We start from the raw sequence: 19,579 nt of genomic DNA on the forward strand, positions 1-19,579 counted from the left end.
ATAAGCTCTGTCATACAGGAAAGTTTTCAGCCTCCCGGACCGATACTGGAAGTTGGTTCCATACAAGAGGAGCCTGATAACTGAACGATCTGCCTCCAGATTTACTCTTGGAGACTCTAGGAACCACAAGTAAACCTCCATCTAGAGAGCGGAGTGGCCTGCTAGGACAGTAAGGAACTATGAGCTCTCTGAGATATGATGGAGCTTGGCCATTAAGAGCTTTATATGTTAACAGAAGGATTTTGAATTCTACTCTGTATTTTACTGGCAGCCAATGAAGAGCAGCTGACACAGGAGAGATATGATCTCTTTTCCTAGTTCCTGTTAATATTCGTGCAGCAGCGTTCTGAATCAACTGAAGGCCGTTCAGAGATTTGTTTGGACATCCAGATAGTGATGAGTTACAGTAGTCCAGCCTAGAACCATGAGAATAATTATTCGATGAATAGGTGGATTGTGTAATACTTTATTTATATTGGCATTTTAGCCTCGTCTCTCTTGTAAAGCTGCATCTCCCGGCTATTTAAAATCAGTTCTCATGGACATGGCAAGAAATTAGTAATAATTGGTATTGACAAATGTCAGCATAAGGGTAGATAAAGAGCTAATGCTCCATTTAATGTATTCAGATTTTTTGTGGAAATTATGGGAAATAGTAGTGATATTCCAAACAAGTATTTCAATATATATACTAGCTGATTAATAGTGTTTTAGCTGCCTTTACTCACATGACTGCATTTTAAGCATCATTAGTTCTCAAGAGTGCTGTAAATTGTTCTTTATGATGAGTTTGTTTATTTTTACAAAGGCCCTCGTGCAAATTTAAAAAGCTAACTTTGGCTGCACTGTCAATGTAATGGCATGTAGCAACAGCTAATGAAAATGCTTGCATAAAAACAATCATTAAATAAAACTAAAACACAATTTTAATGGATGATCATGAAGCTGCACTTTATTGGAAAATATACTGTATAGGACAAGTGCAACGGTAATAGACAGTAAATGCCATAGTCTGTAAATGTGAATTAAAGGCTTGTCTAATGTCATCCAGGAACACAATACAAGAATCAAAATCATCAGTTCTTTTACATTTAGACTGTCAGGGTTATTTTGACACATGTAACAGAAGTGTGACAGACAGCCAATGTGTGAAGAACTCAACTGAGACTGTTTCTCCATCCTCTTAAAAATTTGATTGTGATCAAATCACAGCTTCAGTCTTGTAGAGTGTTCAGTGGAGAAATTGCAAAGGATAACACTGGATGTTGGCTAAGAACGGCTGTGGAGTAACTGGCATGACGTGAAGGTGTATCATCTGTGAATAGGGCAGGAGATCTTTGTCTGTGAATCCTCAGATAAAAATGTCTAACTAGTTAATCATCAGATGTTCAGAGGACTCAGTCTGCTACTTTTAATTTCCATCGGTAACCTCGCTGAAGCGAAACTACCCTTTCATTTTGACTAACATTTCATTTTGAGCCTGTATCATGAATTTAGAGTTTAGCGTTTCACTGGGCACCTTTGGGTTTCACTTTGGTATTTCTGGTATCATAAAGCTGGTTCATTTTTAATTCAAAGGATGGGAAATTTTCTCATCACGCACTCAGAAACTTCCCTGTCCTCTTACATGTTATGATGATTAGTTAAATAGTAAAAATGAGCACAAGAGAAAATGATTCCAGATTGCAATTTGTATAAGAGAAAACAACAAATGAGCAAAAAACATTTCCATAGAGAAGAACCACTTTTCTTCCCACAATTACACCAGAGAGAATAAACTACCACCTCACAAAATTTCACCTTTTGCTGCCTCAGTAAAATAAATGTATCACTGTTTGTTGTCATATTATATCAGTTGTCTGGGTTAGTAAACTCTGAGCAAAACCAGCTTTGTGATACCATCATCAGGATCACTCAAGTCAGGCTCGTTGCAGCCAGGTAGCCCATAAAAGTCGGACTGCAAAGGATTCAGTTTGTGATACGGGACCACGGTGTCACAGCTCTGACAAACGACAGAAAGACTTCTCACATGTTGGTCGACTCTGAGCAATATCTCCTGAGAGGGCAACTACAGGAGCACCTACAGAGACACAAAATTACAGCTACAAACAGACTTCAAGTCAGACAGGAAGTTTGTGCGTGTTTGTATACAGGAAGGAAAAGCTGGTCTGTTCCCAGAAGCGTCTAGGAACTATCATCATCATCAGCAGCTGGGAAGCAAGCGAGTACTGGGAGGAGTCTAGTGCTGCGTCCACTTGATGCTCTTCAGGTCGATGCCTTCCTGAACCATCTCCCACAGCGGACTGACAGATGGACCGACAGACAAATAGACATTTTATTAAGTGTTTGCCATAACAATATTAGCACCTGTCAAACCTGAAGTCAGTAAAAAGAGATCTGAGCAGATAGACCCAATCATTTAATTTAGACATTTTAGTATTACAGACAGAACTAACAAAGTAAGACCAATGTTGAACTCACCTCATCTCTCTGAGTCGCTGGACCTGTTGGATACATTTCTCTGCTGTGTAGTCCACTTCTTCTTCTGTGGTAAACCTACCAATACCAAACCTGCCATACGAAGTTTTAGATAAGTTTAAATTAAATCTACAGTTAATGAATCCAAATATTATTCAACCGTCATTCAGTCTTCACTGTAGAATAGTTATTGGAATACAGTTGGGATTAATCATCCTGATTAAAAATTACAATTATAAGAAATATTTTAATATTTTTACTATTTCAAACAAAAAACTGATCTTGATCCTGCTTTGCTTACCAGCAGGATCACAATTTCTACTCCTGAAGAAAAGTTATTTCACTAATGTGACAAATAAAGTGACAAAAAATCTGGATTGTTATCACAATTCTGACCAGATTTATGATCTTGCTCTTATTAAATTAAAGTGAAGATGTACCTGATGGAAGAGTGAGCCAAGTCTTCATCTGCTCCGATTGCTCTGAGGACGTATGAGGGTTCCAGAGATGCAGATGTGCATGCACTGCGCACACACAAACACACACGTACATATATATTTATCCATTTGGGCTCACGCTTTAATTTTCTGGTCCATTGAAATTGAAGCCATCTTGATGGCTTTGTGCATCTTCAGTCTAATAACATATTGAACCCATCTTCTTCCTCATTAAAACAAACTGAAAAGCGGGTTGAAAAAAAACTGTAAGTGTTGATTGTTTGTATCTTAATCTGGTTGACTCATCAGGAGAACCAGCTCTAAATAAAGCTTCAGTTGTCTTTCTGTGAACAAGAGTGTGTGTCTGACCTGCCAGATGACAGAGCAACATCCTTCAGTGCCATCAACAAACTTTCTCCCTCCACGTAAGCAAAGGACAAGTTGACACAGCCTGAAAAGCACAAAGTAATTTAAGTCCGTCTGCCTCCTCTACTGCAGTTAGAACCATTTATCATTATTATATAACCTTTTCATCAATATAAAACTGAAAGCAACCTTAAAAGTAAAATTAGGACTTTCACTTTCAGTATTACAGCAGGATGAAATGGAAGCATGTGACAGTGTGTGTATGCATTTGTGTGTTTGTACACACCAGGGTAGCGTTGATATGGATCTCCATTCATTATGACATCAGGAATCTCAGACATGATCTTCTGGACCAGACGATTAGCCAGCATGGACACTCTCTGATGATCGTACTGCACACAATCACACACAGGCACCGGTAAATTCCTGAATGTTGGAGTGTATTTAATGAGTAGCTATTTGGGTGTGTTTCTTTTACCTCCAATTCCTGTTGAGCAATGCTGCAGGCGGCTCCCAGGCCAACAGCCAGCGGGGTGGGAACGGTGCCAGAGCGCAGGCCCCTCTCCTGCCCACCGCCATTTTGCAGCGGCTCCAGGCGCACCCGGGGGCGGCGGCGCACGTACAAAGCCCCCACGCCTGTAAACACACAAAGTATCACAAAACAATCAAAACTTAACAGTTAGATCAGCCTCATCAGTTCATTACTGTTGGGCTGGCCGACCTTTGGGTCCATAGATCTTATGACCACTGATGGACATCAAGTCGATCTTCCAGTCAGAGACGTTGATGGGAATCTTTCCGATTGCCTGTGCACCATCAGTGTGGAGAAAGACTCCTTTAGAACGGCAAATCTTACCTGTGGACAGAAAGGATGGAGATCAGTGAATCAACACTAAATGGGATTAGGGCTGCCCAGTGGATCGCTGCAACATGATTTATTCTGGATCATTACACAGCATGTTTGTGTTGTCATTCTTACCGATTTCACTGATGGGCTGCTTCACTCCGATTTCGTTGTTGACAGTCATCACCGACACCAGGGAGGTGTCAGGACGAATGGAAGCCTCCAGCAGCTGAACACAAAGACACACATTTTTAAAATGTTTTGCAAGCTTTGCATGTGTGGTATTCCCTCCGTACCTCCTCCTGTGCGATCTGAATGTATTGTGTGTATATTCTATGTGTGTACCTCCAGGTCCACCAGCCCATTTTTCTGGACAGGCAGATACGTCACATCAAATCCCTCGGACTCCAGAACTCGACAGGAGTCCAGAACACACTTATGTTCTGTCTGTGTGGTGATCACATGACGTTTTTTGGCCTGGTAGAACCTGGCCACACCCTGCAGGAGAGAGAGAGGGGCGGGGGGGGTTATTGGTGATGTCATACAGTCTGGGTTTTGTTACCACTTTGTTTTACTGTTCCTACTGTGTTCTATTTAATGTTCGTAAAGCATTTTTATTCTGTATTTGTGTTTTTACGTTTGTTGTGTTTATCATCTCATACATTTGAATTTCTCCTTATTCATTCTAATGCTGTTTTAGTATGTTCAGTCTCATTGTAATTGTGTTCTAACAGTGTTGTGATTGGATTTATTGTATTCTGGCTCTCTTTATAACATGAAGGATGAACAGCAAGTGCAAAGTGAGACCTTGATGGCCATGTTGTTGGACTCCGTGGCTCCACTAGTGAAGATGATCTCTCTGGGATCAGCTCCAATCAGGTCAGCAACCTGCTGCTCAGAGAGAGAGAAAGAGAGTGAGAACAGATTGTGAAGGTGTCTCTCTCTGAAATTATGACCTGATGGGAATGACTAACATGACTGAATACAACAATTGGTTTCAAGATTACTACACAGTGTAGTGTAATAAAAGGCTAATCATATGCATGATGAAAGTTTCTCTTTCTCTCTCTACCTTCCTGGCTTTCTCCATGGCGGTCTCGCTCTCCCAGCCGTAGGCATGTGTCCTGGAGTGAGGGTTGCCATAGTAATTCACCTGGTAGGGCAGCATGGCATCCAGCACACGGGGATCCTGCACTCAAACAAACACTTATTCAAACTGTTCAGGCGGGCAGAGGCATGAAAACATCATCTGTAACCATGACAACGATGCCAGTAATAGCTACCATTGGTGTGGTGGCCTGGAAGTCCATGTAGAGGGGGCGGAGCTCATCTTTCTCCAATTCACGTTTCTTTACCATCTCTGAAGCACAAAACAACAACAGGCAGAACGGTCAGATGGTCTCGGGCAGAATTCATTCAGCTCTCTATGATCCTGCGTCAGAGGCAGATTAGTAGACATTCCTCAAATGTTTATGCGGAGTGCAGACAATTCTCAAGAGCTGAAAATTTACCACTCCTTTATGTGGCCTTTAAACATGACTTCTATTTCAATGAACATATAATTATTATTACATTTCTCATGTATATGTAATCAATGTTGTCAAATGTAATACAGTTAATGAAAATGATGTGCAAACCTAATTCATTAGAGCAGTGTTTTTGTTTCCACCTCCCATGAGAGTTATGACATTCAGTGTTTATTGACACATTTTTTGGGGGAAAGCCATTCTGAAACCTATTCAGATTTTTTTCTGAAATTCTCCTTCACGTTGTTCTGTTTTCATAATTACTGTGTATTCCTAGTTTTTACATATGTGTAAACAAACAATGCTAATTATAATAGCTATTAGTGATACTCATAATGTATTACATCCACACACACACCTCTCTGTAAAAAGGAAAACAACTCAACAGCACCATAAACTAACTAAATATGTTCAATTAAGACTTTTTAAACACTATAATAACAATGAAACTATATATATGTACTGTGTACTATATATACTATTATATAGTATAAAAACAATATAACTGAATTAAAACATTAAAAATGGCAGAAATGTACAAACTGAACCAGAGCTGTAAATGAATTATAAAAGTTGATATACATAGATTTTCAGTCAGTCATCCAGTTGTAGTTTTTGGAGGGTTTGTATTATTATTTTGTCTTTCCTTTCACCCACATGTCTTTACTGGACGTTTCATCTTTTCTACCAAACTGCGTCACTTTGGGATTAGCTGTATGCTAACTACCCCATGCGGCTGTTAAACCGGCAGTTTTTTTGCCCCCTCGGGGCTGTTGTGTACCTTTCTGCAGAGAGCTGGCGGCTCTCCCGTCGGAGCCCAGCCGGAGAGAGAGACATGTGACCGGCCTGAGCAGGCGAGAGGAGACGGTCCTGCCCGAGGAAAGCATCTCGGCGTCGGGCTGGTTTCACCGGGAAACCCCGCTGACCTCCTCCGGTAACGGCTGCAGCAGAATAAAACCGGCTGGGACCGGATTAAAGAGCTGGCTCCGGCGGAGAAAGACGGAGATTAATCACGATGTAAGGACTTTTTAAAAATAAAATAGAAATAATTCGGCTGGAGAAGTTGCCTGCTGTCAGTCACGACAACTCACAGCGGACACAATGAACACCGCTGCTTCCGGTCACGGCTTTCACAATAAAATTTATAAAAAATTCATTTAGAAAAAAATAGATTGTGATCTCATTTAATAGACTGGAATCTATATTACCGTAAATTATTGGTGTTACTTTAAAACTGTTAGCAGCTCTGATGATTAAAAACGAATTAAGTAAATAATAAACAATATTTCGTTTTTGTTTGTTGAAGAAATGTGTGGGTAAACTCCAAAGTAAAGTAAAGTAAAAAGTATGATAAACTGAACCGAACCTGAAGTGATGTTAGATGTTACTGTCAACATTTTAAAACTACATAACTATTAATGCTTAATAATTCCTCTTGATCATTATTTAAGATCCAACACCGGGTTGTTTTGTTTTTAATTTTTTATTAATGATAATTTACTCATATGTTAGGGTGTTTTCATTAGATTATTTTAATAATAGAATCTGTTTCAATCCTATGTTTAGAGTAGTTTAAAGAAAGACAAAAAGGGTAAAAGATGTTATTTTACTTACTGTATTTCGTCTTCTCCGCAGTTTCACTCTGCAACTTGACGTCGACTCTGTTTCGCGATTGCACAAGAACCGGAAACAGGCTTGCAACTTCCGGTGGACAATCTTCGCCCTGATTGGCCAGCCTGTTGTTTTGGTTCTGTTTGGGGGCGGGGACAAAGTGATTCTCTGACTTTTCATTGGCTACAAACTTACTTTTACGAAACGTGTTTTCATGTCTGATCCATTATAAAAGTTAAAGTTAAAGGTCAGTTAAAAGTTAAAGTCACTAAGTTCTCTATTCAAAGAATGTTTTCAATCTTTATATTTATTTCTATATTTAGTTTTATAAACATTACTAAACAAATGACAAGTAAAAGCGTGATAATTTAAATAATCAGCTCAAATTAAAAGTTTGAGAATCAGAATCAGGGTCCAGATAAAAGACAGGGCATTAGATAGAATAAAAATCAAGGTTTAAAAAATAAATATATGCATATATATCAGTGTTCCATAAAAAGACTACAGATGGGATCGGTAGTGTCACTAAACTAATAAATTCAGTTTGTGAAATAAAACACACTCTGGGTCTTGAAGGTAATATTCTCCATATGTTATAATTAGCTACTTCAAGCCAGCACAAGTGTTCTGTATGAGTTGATTCACTTGATTGATTCACATACTTTTTCTGCTATAAATGACAATAATATCGCATAATATAACTTTATTTCCAATATTGATATATAAATATATCCAGCACTTATTTGTGATGGACGCAGTTTCGCCGTTCTTCCTGTTGGGGGCAGTGAGACGCCCAGTGGCGCCAAAAAGTGCCGAAAAATCCAACAAACACCAACGAAGAAGACGAACGTCCATTTGTGGCTGACATGTCTAAGTAGCTCAAAAGTAACCTTGTCTTTCTTTCTTTATTTTTTTAATAACAAACTATAAATATTAAGTCAAGAGTCCAGATATGAGAGAGTGTTTTCTCCGGTGGAGGGTCTCTGTTTGAGGTGAGACTGTCAGTTCGTTTCTGGAGTTTATTTCCGGACGGAAACTGGAAACGTTAGCTAAAGTTAGCAAAGACAAGCTAACCTGTCAGGGGACCGACTGTTGACGTTGGACACCGCAGCTCTCCAGCTTTATTATTAATAATAATAATAATTTATTAAATCACACACGCTATTATAATCATGCCCTTTCTAACATTTACTTTGTAAAGTTAATTTTAGTTAACTCCTGCTCCGGTTCTGTGGTCACGCAGCCGTTGGAGGACGCCGAAATGCCGTTTTAACTGGTTATAAACGGAACATTTCTGATGTTTTACTGTTGAATACAGACAGAACTGTGTGATTCATAAACTGCAGATCGTTTCCATCCACCCACAGATGCCGTCAGTCTGGTTTTAGTATGAAGTGTTTTTGAACTAAAAGCTACCTCGCTGTTTTTGTCTAATTTGAGCTGGCCTAGATTTCCCTTTCACCAGTTTCCTTTGAGAAATAGGACGATGAACTATATTTTTTATATGTCATGTCAGTTGGCAAACAGATAGACTTAATGATCAGACCAGAAAAAGACTGGCAGACGCAGCGATGTTGGTACTCATTAGCAAAGAATGCCTGGCATTACCATCTCTGTAAACAAGGCAGAAATTGAAGTTTATTTTGTGCTGGTGAATGAAGAGCACTAAATAATCTCTTCAAGACTCATACCATCTCTAACAAAGCGACCCACTAAACTGGCACTCTGGTGGATTCCTTTTCTTGATCTTCTCACACAGATTGAGTTGTTACTTCAAAGTCTCCTACTGTACTGAAATATTAACAAACAAGTTACTGTTTTATGGTTGTTGACATGAAGTTAATGTGAGGTATACAAGCATTTTGATTTTATAAACCGAATCAAAACAATATTCAAACAGAATTAAAGCTGCCTCCCTGGTTGTTGTGTTTGTCTTTAGTTTGAGGTAATGAAGTAGAAGTTAACCTCTCAGACGATGCCATGCTCTTAGACCCCACAGCAGCTGAAGATCGACGTTTTGGACCGAGAAGCCGCCGCTGCTACCTCTGCTGCCATGGGAACGACAATGAGTGAGCCGTGTATCTACGACAAGCTGTCAGAGAGCATCGACATCCTGCGCCAGTCGGGCTATCGTTACGGCATGTCAGAGAGGGAGATTGAGAGGTTTATCAAGCAAGTACTGGAGACCAACGAGCCCAGGAGGGAGCCTCCCCAGTTCCCCATGCTGAGAGCCACCATCAAGGTCAGATATTACAGTGACATTACGAAGGCTTCATACTGAAAAGCCAGTTCACCTAAAACATTCAGGACATGTAGATCATTGGTTACTTTTTCTAGCTTCTCATTTTCATCATTACTAAAACCCTTTTTAGTATGTTGTTAAAAGTCTCTCTTTTTCCCTGCAGCTCAGCAGGAAACCAGCACAGGAATTTAACACTAAAAATGTTAACTTTGGAAGGTATCAAGTCGGTTTGTCTTATTCAGGCAGCTGAAGTCTCACGTTGAGCTCTAAATCATTATAAAAGTTGAGGATCCAGGAAATATCAATAATATAATTTTTCTTGTTGTAAAAGAAAATATTTGGACATCGTAGAGTATACAGTGCCTAAAGCTTTATGCTTTGTTCTGTGTTCGTAACTCCCCTGTTGTCTTTTCAGTTTGTGGTGGCAGTGGGCTTCCTGCTGGTTGTGGTTCTGGCCTTCACCTACCCCCAGAGTGCCCCCCAGCTGGGTCTGGTCAATCTGGGCTGTTATAACTGGTCGTCCCCACTCAGCCACGTGCGTCTGCTGTCCCTCCCTATTGCCAAGAAGTACAACCTGCAAGGTCTGAACACAATCACACTGTAGTTTTAAAGTTTTCTAAGAGAGGAATAATTGAACAGTCTATGAAGAGTATTGGTCAGTCACAGTGTGTCTTTTAAATTCTCAGCTTAAGTGTTTTGGGTTGAATCCAATGAGTCTCACAAAGGTTTGCACGGATATTCATAATTCCCAGTGTCCTCCTTTTTTCATGACCACCTGTCGTTTCCTCTAGTGCAGGAATGAATTTAAGTTTTTTGTCGTTGTTTTCAGGCTTTCATGAATGGTGGAGTGCCGGCTCTCTAAGGCAGAGCCTGGTTAACTGTTCAGGCTGTGCAGAGATCTCTTCAGTGTTGGAAGTACCAGAGAGCCTTCGAGGGACCGTGACTTTACGACGGGGGCCACAGCTTGTCCTGCTGAAGGTCAGAGATCTGCCTCCACTTGACACACCCAAAGACACCGAATCTATTTCACACTGATCTAGAAACAGAAAGTGAGCCGAATTCTGGATCACTTACACTTCAATGTTAGTGATATACACTTTCAAGTCAGTGTAAATTTGGACAGTATGGTGCTGAAAGAACAGAGAAAGATTTTTGGAGAGATGTTTTGATCTTTTCCAGAATCAGATGAGATGAATATTGCAGACTTTTCAAATTGTTATGTTGACCATTTTCTGCTTGTTGATGCTGGTTTCTGTGTTCCTCCTTGTCTCTGCAGGGTGGAGAGTCTCTCAGCATCCAGCGGCAGCAGCTTGAGGAGCTCTACTTGGCCCATTCAGGGTCTATGTCCATCCTGCTGGAGGAGGATGATGGTTTGCAGAACCACAATCTCGGCCTCCCTCAGGGACCCGCTAACTTCACCCTGCTCTGGTAGACAACTATGTTCAAATCTGTCACAGCAGAAACTCTACATTAAGTAGAAAACACTTCTGATTAACTGTGATGTGGTTGTCGTGCTGTTCTTCTCAGGAGGTTCAGCTCTGGGACTCGGGAGAAGGTTTTGAGGTGGCTCTTTCCGAAGGCTGAGCTCTGCCCTCTGTTGGACAGTGCCGGGACCATCCTGCAGCGCTGCCTGGTCACTCACAGCACAAACTCCCAGAGCAAAGTGAGTCCAGCTGAGTTTATGTGTCTGCACTAAAAACACTACGCTTACAAGACTGGAAGACTAAATAGTTACTGACTGAATGACAGAAACTTTAGAGCATTTCTTTGAAATAAAACTTAAAAAAACAACACCATAATTTTGCTGAATACAGTTTGGTGGAGCTCCCAAAGGAGAGAGTAATTTTGAGTTTGTAACTGTGTTGCAGGGTGTCGGGGTGTTGGGCTGGCTGGTGGTGGGGGAGGGGCTGCCTACAGTTCGAGTTCTACCTGTTCAGCGCTGTCAGAAACACTGCAGCTCCTTCAACCTGTGGCTGACACCTGGAGACATGGGTAAGACCTGCACATTTCAGCACAGAGAACAGCTTAATGTGATCTGAACATCAAGAGCAGAAAAAAGATTATAACAGCCCCCGACAAATACATTCTGTGCATGAATACATATACATGTTTACTGAGAGCCTCTAAATGTATGGAGATGATTTGTGCGCTTTTTATGCAGCTAATACATTATGAATGCAGTTAGATAATTATCTTCTATTCAACAATTTCTCATACAGATAATTTTACTATTCACAGAAACATAAATTATGGAGGTTTTCGCCTGCACATTTTATGCATGAAGAATAATTTTTTATCGTCGACAGAGTATGCCAGTTAATTAATATTTCAATAAATTGTCTTAAAATGCTGCAAACAGTGTAAAAATGACAGCAGGATTAACAGGAGATGAGCTAAAGAAATTGAAGTGAGGCAGGAAATGTGAATACAGCAACTGAAAGCTGAACTGAGATGTTTACTGTCAGTGTCTGTTCTCTGCACGTCCACGCGGCTGCTGAAGCTCTTTGGACACCCAGTTGACAGTTGTTCCCTTTGACCTTTGACCTCTGTAGTGTACGCTGACCCTCGGTACTGGCAGATGGAGCTGTTCCCCGGCCAAGGCCAGAATATCATCTGTGACGGATCTGCCTTTTAGCGCTCGGGTGGAGCGAAGCGAAGACAGAGTTCAGGGCTGGGAACTGCTGCTGAGGCGTTTCGGAGCTTGTCGGCCTTGTTGTGGCTCCGCCCACTGATGCCTTATAGCCCTACGGTCTTTTTTCTGCCACCCTGCACAACATCCCCAGAGAACTGGAAACCGCTGCACACCTGACTTTAGTTTGGACAAAATGGATTTCCTGTTCGATGGAGGAAAAAGGTTTGAAAAGCGACTGTGCGCTCATGTGTGACGTCCGAATGTTGTCAGTCTCTAAACTGTCTGCTCAGCTGTTCAGGATGTGCTCGTGCCATAGCTTCCGTCTGAACTCTTAGCGATGATTAAAAAGAAAAAAGAAAAATAATACAATGAAATCACTGCGTGTCTGCCTGAGAGGGTAATGAATCTGTTCGGCTTGTTGGCATCAGCCTTGTTCCGGGCCCACTGATTTGTTAAGTAACTCAAAAACATCTTGCCAATCGCCATCTTGGAGTTTGCCGTCCTGTTCCTATAACACTTGCAGGAACGTTTCCCTACCTGCTGAAATTCTCCTTCATCATCTCCCTCTGCTCCTCATCTGATTCTTCCCTCCATGTTAAAGGCCCAGTTCGCTCATGTGAAAAACAAAACTTTATTTAACAAACACTAAATCTGGTGTCTCAAACACTTTTATCTGCTGGCTTGTTGGTGTCTACATATCATTAATTTAGGGCTGCAGAAATTAGCCTGTAATTTGATGAGCTGATCGTATTTTGGACAGTCAAACTAAAACTAAACAACATTAATAGATTTGACAGCTAAATTGATTGATTGAATAAAATAATTGTCAGATTCATCTATCAGTTGTGACACTGAAGGCATCACCAGCGATGAGCAATAAATCTTGTGTAAAACTTTTGCAACTCATGATGGTTTAAATTATTTCATAATCTCAGATACTGTTTTTGAGAAACGTTTAGTTTCATTAGTGATTTGGGTAAAAACAGAAAAATCACTAATGATCTTTAACTCTTTCACAAATATACTAATGAAAGTGGAAAAACTTTGGGTTTTTGGGTGAACTGATCCTTTAATGTCTGATGAGGAAAATATTTTAAAATTTCTTTTCATTCTTTGTGATGTTTCTCAGCTTCAGATGTTTTTAATTTAGATTTTTATGGACAAAGCTGCTTCTCTAGTTCACCATCATTATTTATTGTTATGACTTTATGTATATATGTTTAAGCCATTCATTTTATTATTAATAATGATAATGTGTTGTAATATTATTATACTTTTGATGATCACTTGGGATTATCAGCAGAGTGTTGACAGGTGTGAACATCATCTTCAACGGATTCTGAGAGGTGGAGGATTTATGTTGTGCATGATCAGGGTTGACGAGGCACCATAATGTATGGCTGGTATAAAAAGTAATATTAAAATCAGTTTGCCAAATTTGCGATGCATTTTTTTTTCTTTGGTGTGTGTGTATAAAAAAAAAAAAAAAGTGGGGGGGACTTTTAAAATGTACGCTTTGCATAGAAACGTCATGCGGTTGATGAGAAAATTAAAACTCGTCATGTACTTGCTTCCATATCTGTGGGACTTTCTGTGAGTGGTTTTGTTCCTTTAGATGAGAGGAAGTGTAAAATAGAGGATCGAGACAGGTGTCGGAGCGAGATGGGGAAGCTGTGTAGTCAAAGTATCATTTAACTTTAAGTCTATTTATTTGTAAGAAGCATGGTGAGGTACATTTAATACAGTTTAGTATGTATTATAGTAGTTTTAAGAAAATACCAATCTATGCTGTCTTGTTCCTTTTTTGGACACACATGGAGACAAATGTATAAAAAACTACACAGTGACACAGAGCTGTTCAGGTTTCTATATGACGCTGTCTAAATAATCAAATTGGGCTGAAAGGTCGCCTTTATGTGTATTGGTATGTTCTCAGAAAACATTTATTTAAAAATGCAGCTTCCGTGCGTGAAGACCTTTAAATTTACGGTTTCTGACTATGACGTAATGATTTTTTATGAATGGGTCGTTGCTTTGCTGCAATGGGATGCATTTAAGGTTGTTAGATATGAACACCGGCGTAAACAAGACAACTTTCAAGAAACTGTATTTCTCACATTAATTAGTATCATTATTATACTTCAGATAATCTGTAAATAAACACTGAATATAAAGTTTATGGTTAACAAGACAATTCTGTAGAGAAGTTGAGAAACAAAATAATCAGATTTCAGTGACAGAATATGAAACAATTACTGTTATTTCCCAAATTTGATATACAAGACGTGAATGTAGCATTCTGGTGGACACTTCGTGTTAAAGTAACTCGCGTTTATTTGTCTTCCGACACTCCAGCAGGGGAAGCTGTTTACATTCTTTCGGTTCTACGCCCGACATCAATAAAAACAGCCTCCTACAAAAGGAATAAAACAAACTGCTGACAAAAACTACGACTGAACTACGAAATGCCTCAGCCTCACAGTTCATCAATCAATTAGCTCATTTAAAAAGAAAAAATATTGCTTTATTTCCACTAAATGAACCTCAGTGGTCTTTATGGAAATGTGAAAGAAACAGCAGGTGTCATTTATAACAGCAAGAAAAAAATAAAATCCTGATATAAGGTGCAGCCAACTGGAAAAAGTAAGAAGCACCGATAGGGTTTGAGGAATAAGTGCAAAATCGTCACATTTGGATTTACAGAGTTCATCATCAGTTCATCGAAATGACATAAGTGAAATAAAAATCTTCCCTCTGCTGGCACCATCAGATAGTTTGGGTTGTAATCCAGGAAACAGTTTTCTCCGGTCTGTGTTTCATGCTGTCAACACCTCAAAGTGAACTCCATTCACTGCCATTAAACTGAGATTGAGGAGGAAAAGTCAAACATCTTCCTGCCCTGACGGACGCAGACAGAGGGAGGACATGATTTATGTTTTAGTCTACTGACCCTTTAAGTTACTGTAGTTTGTTTGTTTTTTTTTACTCAATAAAAACCATTTAAAGAAGATTAGCAAAGTTAAATTTGGTATGAAAGTCGAGCAGGCAGGTCGTCACGTTCCTCCGGCCAGCAGCGGAGACGACTCGTTGGCTTCACGTTTGAGATGATGAGGAACGAAGACGCCTCCGTGTGGCCAATCGTACAGGTGACTGTTCTCCAAAGCCACTTCTGCTCGCAACTTAATTTTCTTCATGAGAGAATAAATAAAAAGTTTCATCAGCACTCAACCTGGACGTTTAAAAAGAACTGACACTGACACAGATAACGTACCTGAAAGTCTCTGATGTACGTGAGGAAGAAGCTGATGAAGGAAAAGGCCAGAGACCATTCAGAGATGGTGCTGATGATGTGAGCTGTGTAACCCTGGAAATAAAAAAATAAATAAAAACGTTAATGCTGCAGCTGCTACAAAGAGAAAAAACACAGTGTGCTTTCACTAACTGACTTCTGATGGATCTTGTACTGAACAAACTTTGTCGTGGAGCGTCTCTGTGCGTCAGACAATGAACAACAATGTGATGAAACATTTTACCTTCATCAAAAAAAGTTCTTGAAATTTGGATATTGCACTCAACTGCGTTTTGATTTGTTTTAACAAACTGAGCAGCAGAGTCCAGTCTTTTGTCTTCTCACAGATATTTTGTTTGGATGAAAGCTAATTGTGGTTAGAGTTTAATTTCTGAGAACACAAACACACACGAACACACACACGAACACACACACACACACACACACAGGCCCACTGACCGTCTCTCCAGGAGTCCAGTGCAGCTTTTGAGGTACGTCCACTCCTGCCAGAATGGTGTACATGATGACTGATGAGACAAACACTGACAGGCTGTTAAGGATCTGTTGAATCTGTTGAATGGTTGAACGTTCTCATGGTGATGTTTTTGATCAAATTGAATATGTACATGTCTTTTTTTGACTTGAAATAGCAAAAGTATTTATGTTGCATTCTGCTTCTGGGACCAGCATTAACACTTCAGACCTGTTTTCTCAAAAAAGAAAGTAAAATCTTGTCGTTGCATTCTTTTACTCTGCACTCACAAGATCGTTTCACTTCTGCTCGAAAAGTTTGCTCGAGTTCAGCCTGGGTGTTATGAAACAAACAAAAAAAAATAAAACACCAAAGCAGGAAGCAAACCCAACAGAGGGAAACCGAACAAATATTCATTCCTCAGAAACATCATGTGGCTGTGACTCCGCTCCTTCTGACTGAAGGATACTGCTGATGATGCTGCTCAGCGTCCAGACTCCGATGCCGAGGCGGATCAGGTAGACGGTCCTGCTGTGGATGTTGGGCTGCATGTACAGCGACATCAGCGTCTGGACCAGGATGTAGAGAGCGCCGACCCCGAAGGTCAGCACCGCCCCCACCAGGTGCATGGAGAATATCGTGGTCTTCTGCTCCGACACACACACACACACACACTCTGCTGACATGTTCAGATACTGTACAGGTGTGAACGGATCCAGAAGCAGCAGAGCTCACCTGGAAGTTGGCGACCACGCACATCCCGAAGGAGCTGATCCAGCCGAGGACCAACCCGCAGCGGTTCAGTCTGTGGAGCCTGAGCCCGTCGTCACCCGTCAGGCCCTCCACCTGTTTGTAACGCACGTACACCGTCGCTATACCTGCAGCCATGCACGCAAACAGAAATGGATCAAAGAATTTTTTAAGAACTGAAAACATTTTGTTTTAATTCAGTTATTTTGGAACATTAATGTATGAAAGTGTTCAAACACTCCACTACATTTAACTCTTTTCATTTCTCCTCTCCACATCTGCTCGGCTTTGTTCTTCCTGCACCGTTTCATTTATTCTTTGAGTGATTTACACTTGTTGTGAAATTCTTTTCTACACTCATTAGAATGGCTGACTGCTGCTTGGCTGCCAAGCCTCAAATTTTTTTGTCAATTTGACAAACCTAAGAACTTGAACTGTAAGAAATGAAGAAAGGAAGGAGGCAGCCCTTCCCATCGTGACCTCAGTTCTGTCTGGGACGGTGCATACAGTCGTCTTTTTACGGTTGGTTAGAGACATTAGCTGAAACTCGTGAATATGGCGACATTAAATCAGGATGTTCGAGGGTTAAGAACTGGAGATAATGGGATGGACCGCGGAACAAATTACAGCATTAAATATCCACATGACTATAACCAGACAACATGTCACCGTGTGTGTGTGTGGCTTACCTAAAAAGGCTGACACATCCAACATGATGCCAAACACACACCTCTCCGGCGCCGTCGTTCCCGTGTCACTGCCGCACACAAAAGGGAAAGAAAATTAAGAGAATTATTTCTTGTCTTTTCATAGATGCAATTTTACTTCATCTCTTTGTTGTACTTAATATTGAACGTATGTTCAAAAAGCAGTGGGGGCAAAATGGCCCACAGTTTTTAATACTTCTTTAACAATCATTAACAATTAGTTCAACTGGATTAATCACACACTCACCACTACAAGCACAAACAATGTCACAATAGTCCTGCTTGACAACAACAGCGCACAATGACTGCAGTACTCTAATCCAGACTCAGTACGGACCTGATGTACGGCACAAAGGGATCCACATGCTTCAGCAACACCGCCGTGATGTAGGCGAAGACGAATGACGCCGCCGTCCAGATGACCAGAGCGGCGGGCAGGAAGCACATTCCCCGCTGGAACCACCACATGGCCTCCTCACTTTTGTCCTGTGCACAACATACAAAGTGTGACAGTTTCAGGGTCTACTCAAGAGCATGACACTGAATTTAGAGAGAGAGACGCTAATATCATTTTGTGTTTCAGCAGTTTGGTTGTGTGTGGATGTTACAGCAAATAGACAACAACACAAACTACAACAGTTCTGGTGTTATACTGTATTATGACCCAGATGACCTCCACAGTACAAGCACACAGGATCAGGACTGTCATGAGTCATATTTGACCTCTGAAGTGCAAACTTCTTACAAACGCCTAATTAATCTGATGTCAGAGTCCAGTGCTGCGGGGGTCTGGTCCAGGCCTGTATCTGACAGAAAGAAAGCAAGTTTTGATCTTTATTTAGACCTGTGAAGCACTTTGAGTCTGTGTGAACTAATTTAATAAATCTGAGCTGATTAGTTAACAAACTGATAAATTTACAGGCTGAACGTTGATCACATTGAACCTCTTTTCAAGCACTGATGGGTCCTGCTTTTCGTTATAGTGAGTATCTCCTCTTTTCCTCTCTTTATACTTTTAGAAATTAAATCTCTTTTTGATTTAAAGAACAAACAGCTGGGATATTTTATCATTTCATGTACAAAAGAGTATAATAAAATAAAAATAAATAAAGGTGGGGGTTGTGAAATGAACTCTGGCTTTCATTATTATCAGACATAGAGAAATTAGTGTCCAGTTATTTCAGCCTGATAATCAATATTTTTATTTATACTGGATCTGATTCTGAGAGTCATCGATCATAGGAGTGTAAAGTTCAGTTGGGAAAGTCCCTCATTTAGTTTCACTGGGGAAGTGAAACAGGACAAATATATTTAACTAAATGTTCCGCAAATCACACAATTAAACTCTTCTTAAAAAAACATATAACACAAAGAGACACACAGAAAACAGCAACAACAAACAGAAAGCACTCAAACCCATGTCGTAAATATTCAGCAACATCAAGTTAAACAGCTGATAAACTTGATGTTTTAAATCGACTCATTTATGAAAACAAAGTGACATTTTGTCGGGAAGAAATTTTAATTTAATGAGACTCACGTTGTGGGATCCGTCCGAAGATCAGACTCCTCCGGCGGAGTCCCGGTCTAAAGGCCGTCCGGTGATCCTCCCTGTTTTTCTGGATGTGTTTGTCTCAGAAGTCCGTTCCAGATTAAAAATAATAATAATAATAATAATAATTTTAACCGTGAAGTTTCTCCTGTTGTGCTTCCTGTTGTGGAAGGGTGAAGTGCACATGCGCAGATTTGGGCTGCGTTCTTCCTCTGCCCTCGGTTGGGACTCGCAGGAAGCAGCGCCGCTCTGCGTCCCCCAGCGGCTCCTGCTGGTACTGCAGGTCTGAGGAACCCGACAGCTCGTTAAATATTATTTTAAATATGATGGGAACATTACTGTCACAATATTGACTTTATAACTGTAAGTTTCAGTGAGAAGTGGAATTATTCAAGTGACACCATATATGTTATTCATGTAGAGTAAGTCATAGAGACCGTACTATGTACCAAGAGAATTAAGTCACATCGTAACAATACTTGTGTACATTCCAACAAAGACAACTGTTGAAGTTCCCTGTGAAGTTCTCCATGAAACGGACTAAACATCCTGAGGTACTTGTATTTCAACCCCTGCTGACTGCATAATGTTTTTTTTTTTTTGTTTTGTTTTTCATATTTTTTATTTTCATTTTGATGAGCTCCTGACTGGGTGAATTTCCCCTCGATCAATA

At 40.3% G+C, this 19,579-nt stretch overlaps 3 protein-coding genes across 4 annotated transcripts; 1 reads left to right on the forward strand and 2 right to left on the reverse strand.

The window, feature by feature from the left end:
• Positions 1-908: 908 nt before the first annotated feature.
• On the reverse strand, positions 909-7,322 carry nfs1 (NFS1 cysteine desulfurase). Its single transcript, XM_029502048.1, has 14 exons — positions 7,266-7,322; positions 6,433-6,631; positions 5,409-5,485; positions 5,198-5,314; positions 4,933-5,016; positions 4,471-4,623; positions 4,261-4,354; positions 4,003-4,137; positions 3,760-3,917; positions 3,568-3,673; positions 3,285-3,366; positions 2,919-3,002; positions 2,482-2,571; positions 909-2,303 (listed from the first exon to the last, which is right to left on the reverse strand). The coding sequence occupies exons 2-14, from the start codon at positions 6,536-6,538 to the stop codon at positions 2,240-2,242; spliced, it is 1,350 nt and encodes a 449-aa protein (XP_029357908.1). The 5' UTR covers positions 6,539-6,631; positions 7,266-7,322; the 3' UTR covers positions 909-2,239.
• A 788-nt stretch (positions 7,323-8,110) lies between these two features.
• Positions 8,111-13,628, forward strand: c5h6orf89 (chromosome 5 C6orf89 homolog). 2 transcript variants are annotated; one of them, XM_029502354.1, is made up of 8 exons: positions 8,111-8,254; positions 9,202-9,504; positions 9,920-10,085; positions 10,334-10,482; positions 10,781-10,932; positions 11,032-11,167; positions 11,373-11,496; positions 12,057-13,628. In XM_029502354.1, exons 2-8 carry the CDS (start codon positions 9,316-9,318, stop codon positions 12,137-12,139), a joined length of 999 nt encoding a protein of 332 aa, XP_029358214.1. In that variant the 5' UTR covers positions 8,111-8,254; positions 9,202-9,315; the 3' UTR covers positions 12,140-13,628. The 2 variants fall into 2 exon arrangements, with proteins under 2 accessions (XP_029358214.1, XP_029358213.1); XM_029502353.1 differs by having other exon boundaries at positions 9,253-9,504.
• A 598-nt stretch (positions 13,629-14,226) lies between these two features.
• dram2b (DNA-damage regulated autophagy modulator 2b) lies at positions 14,227-19,104 on the reverse strand. Its single transcript, XM_029502303.1, has 8 exons — positions 18,895-19,104; positions 17,692-17,840; positions 17,337-17,404; positions 16,633-16,775; positions 16,367-16,544; positions 15,885-15,967; positions 15,408-15,500; positions 14,227-15,324 (listed from the first exon to the last, which is right to left on the reverse strand). Exons 2-8 carry the CDS (start codon positions 17,820-17,822, stop codon positions 15,190-15,192), a joined length of 831 nt encoding a protein of 276 aa, XP_029358163.1. The 5' UTR covers positions 17,823-17,840; positions 18,895-19,104; the 3' UTR covers positions 14,227-15,189.
• Positions 19,105-19,579: the final 475 nt, after the last annotated feature.

The sequence above is a fragment of the Echeneis naucrates genome, chromosome 5, assembly GCF_900963305.1.
Source record: "Echeneis naucrates chromosome 5, fEcheNa1.1, whole genome shotgun sequence".
NCBI lineage: Eukaryota > Metazoa > Chordata > Actinopteri > Carangiformes > Echeneidae > Echeneis > Echeneis naucrates.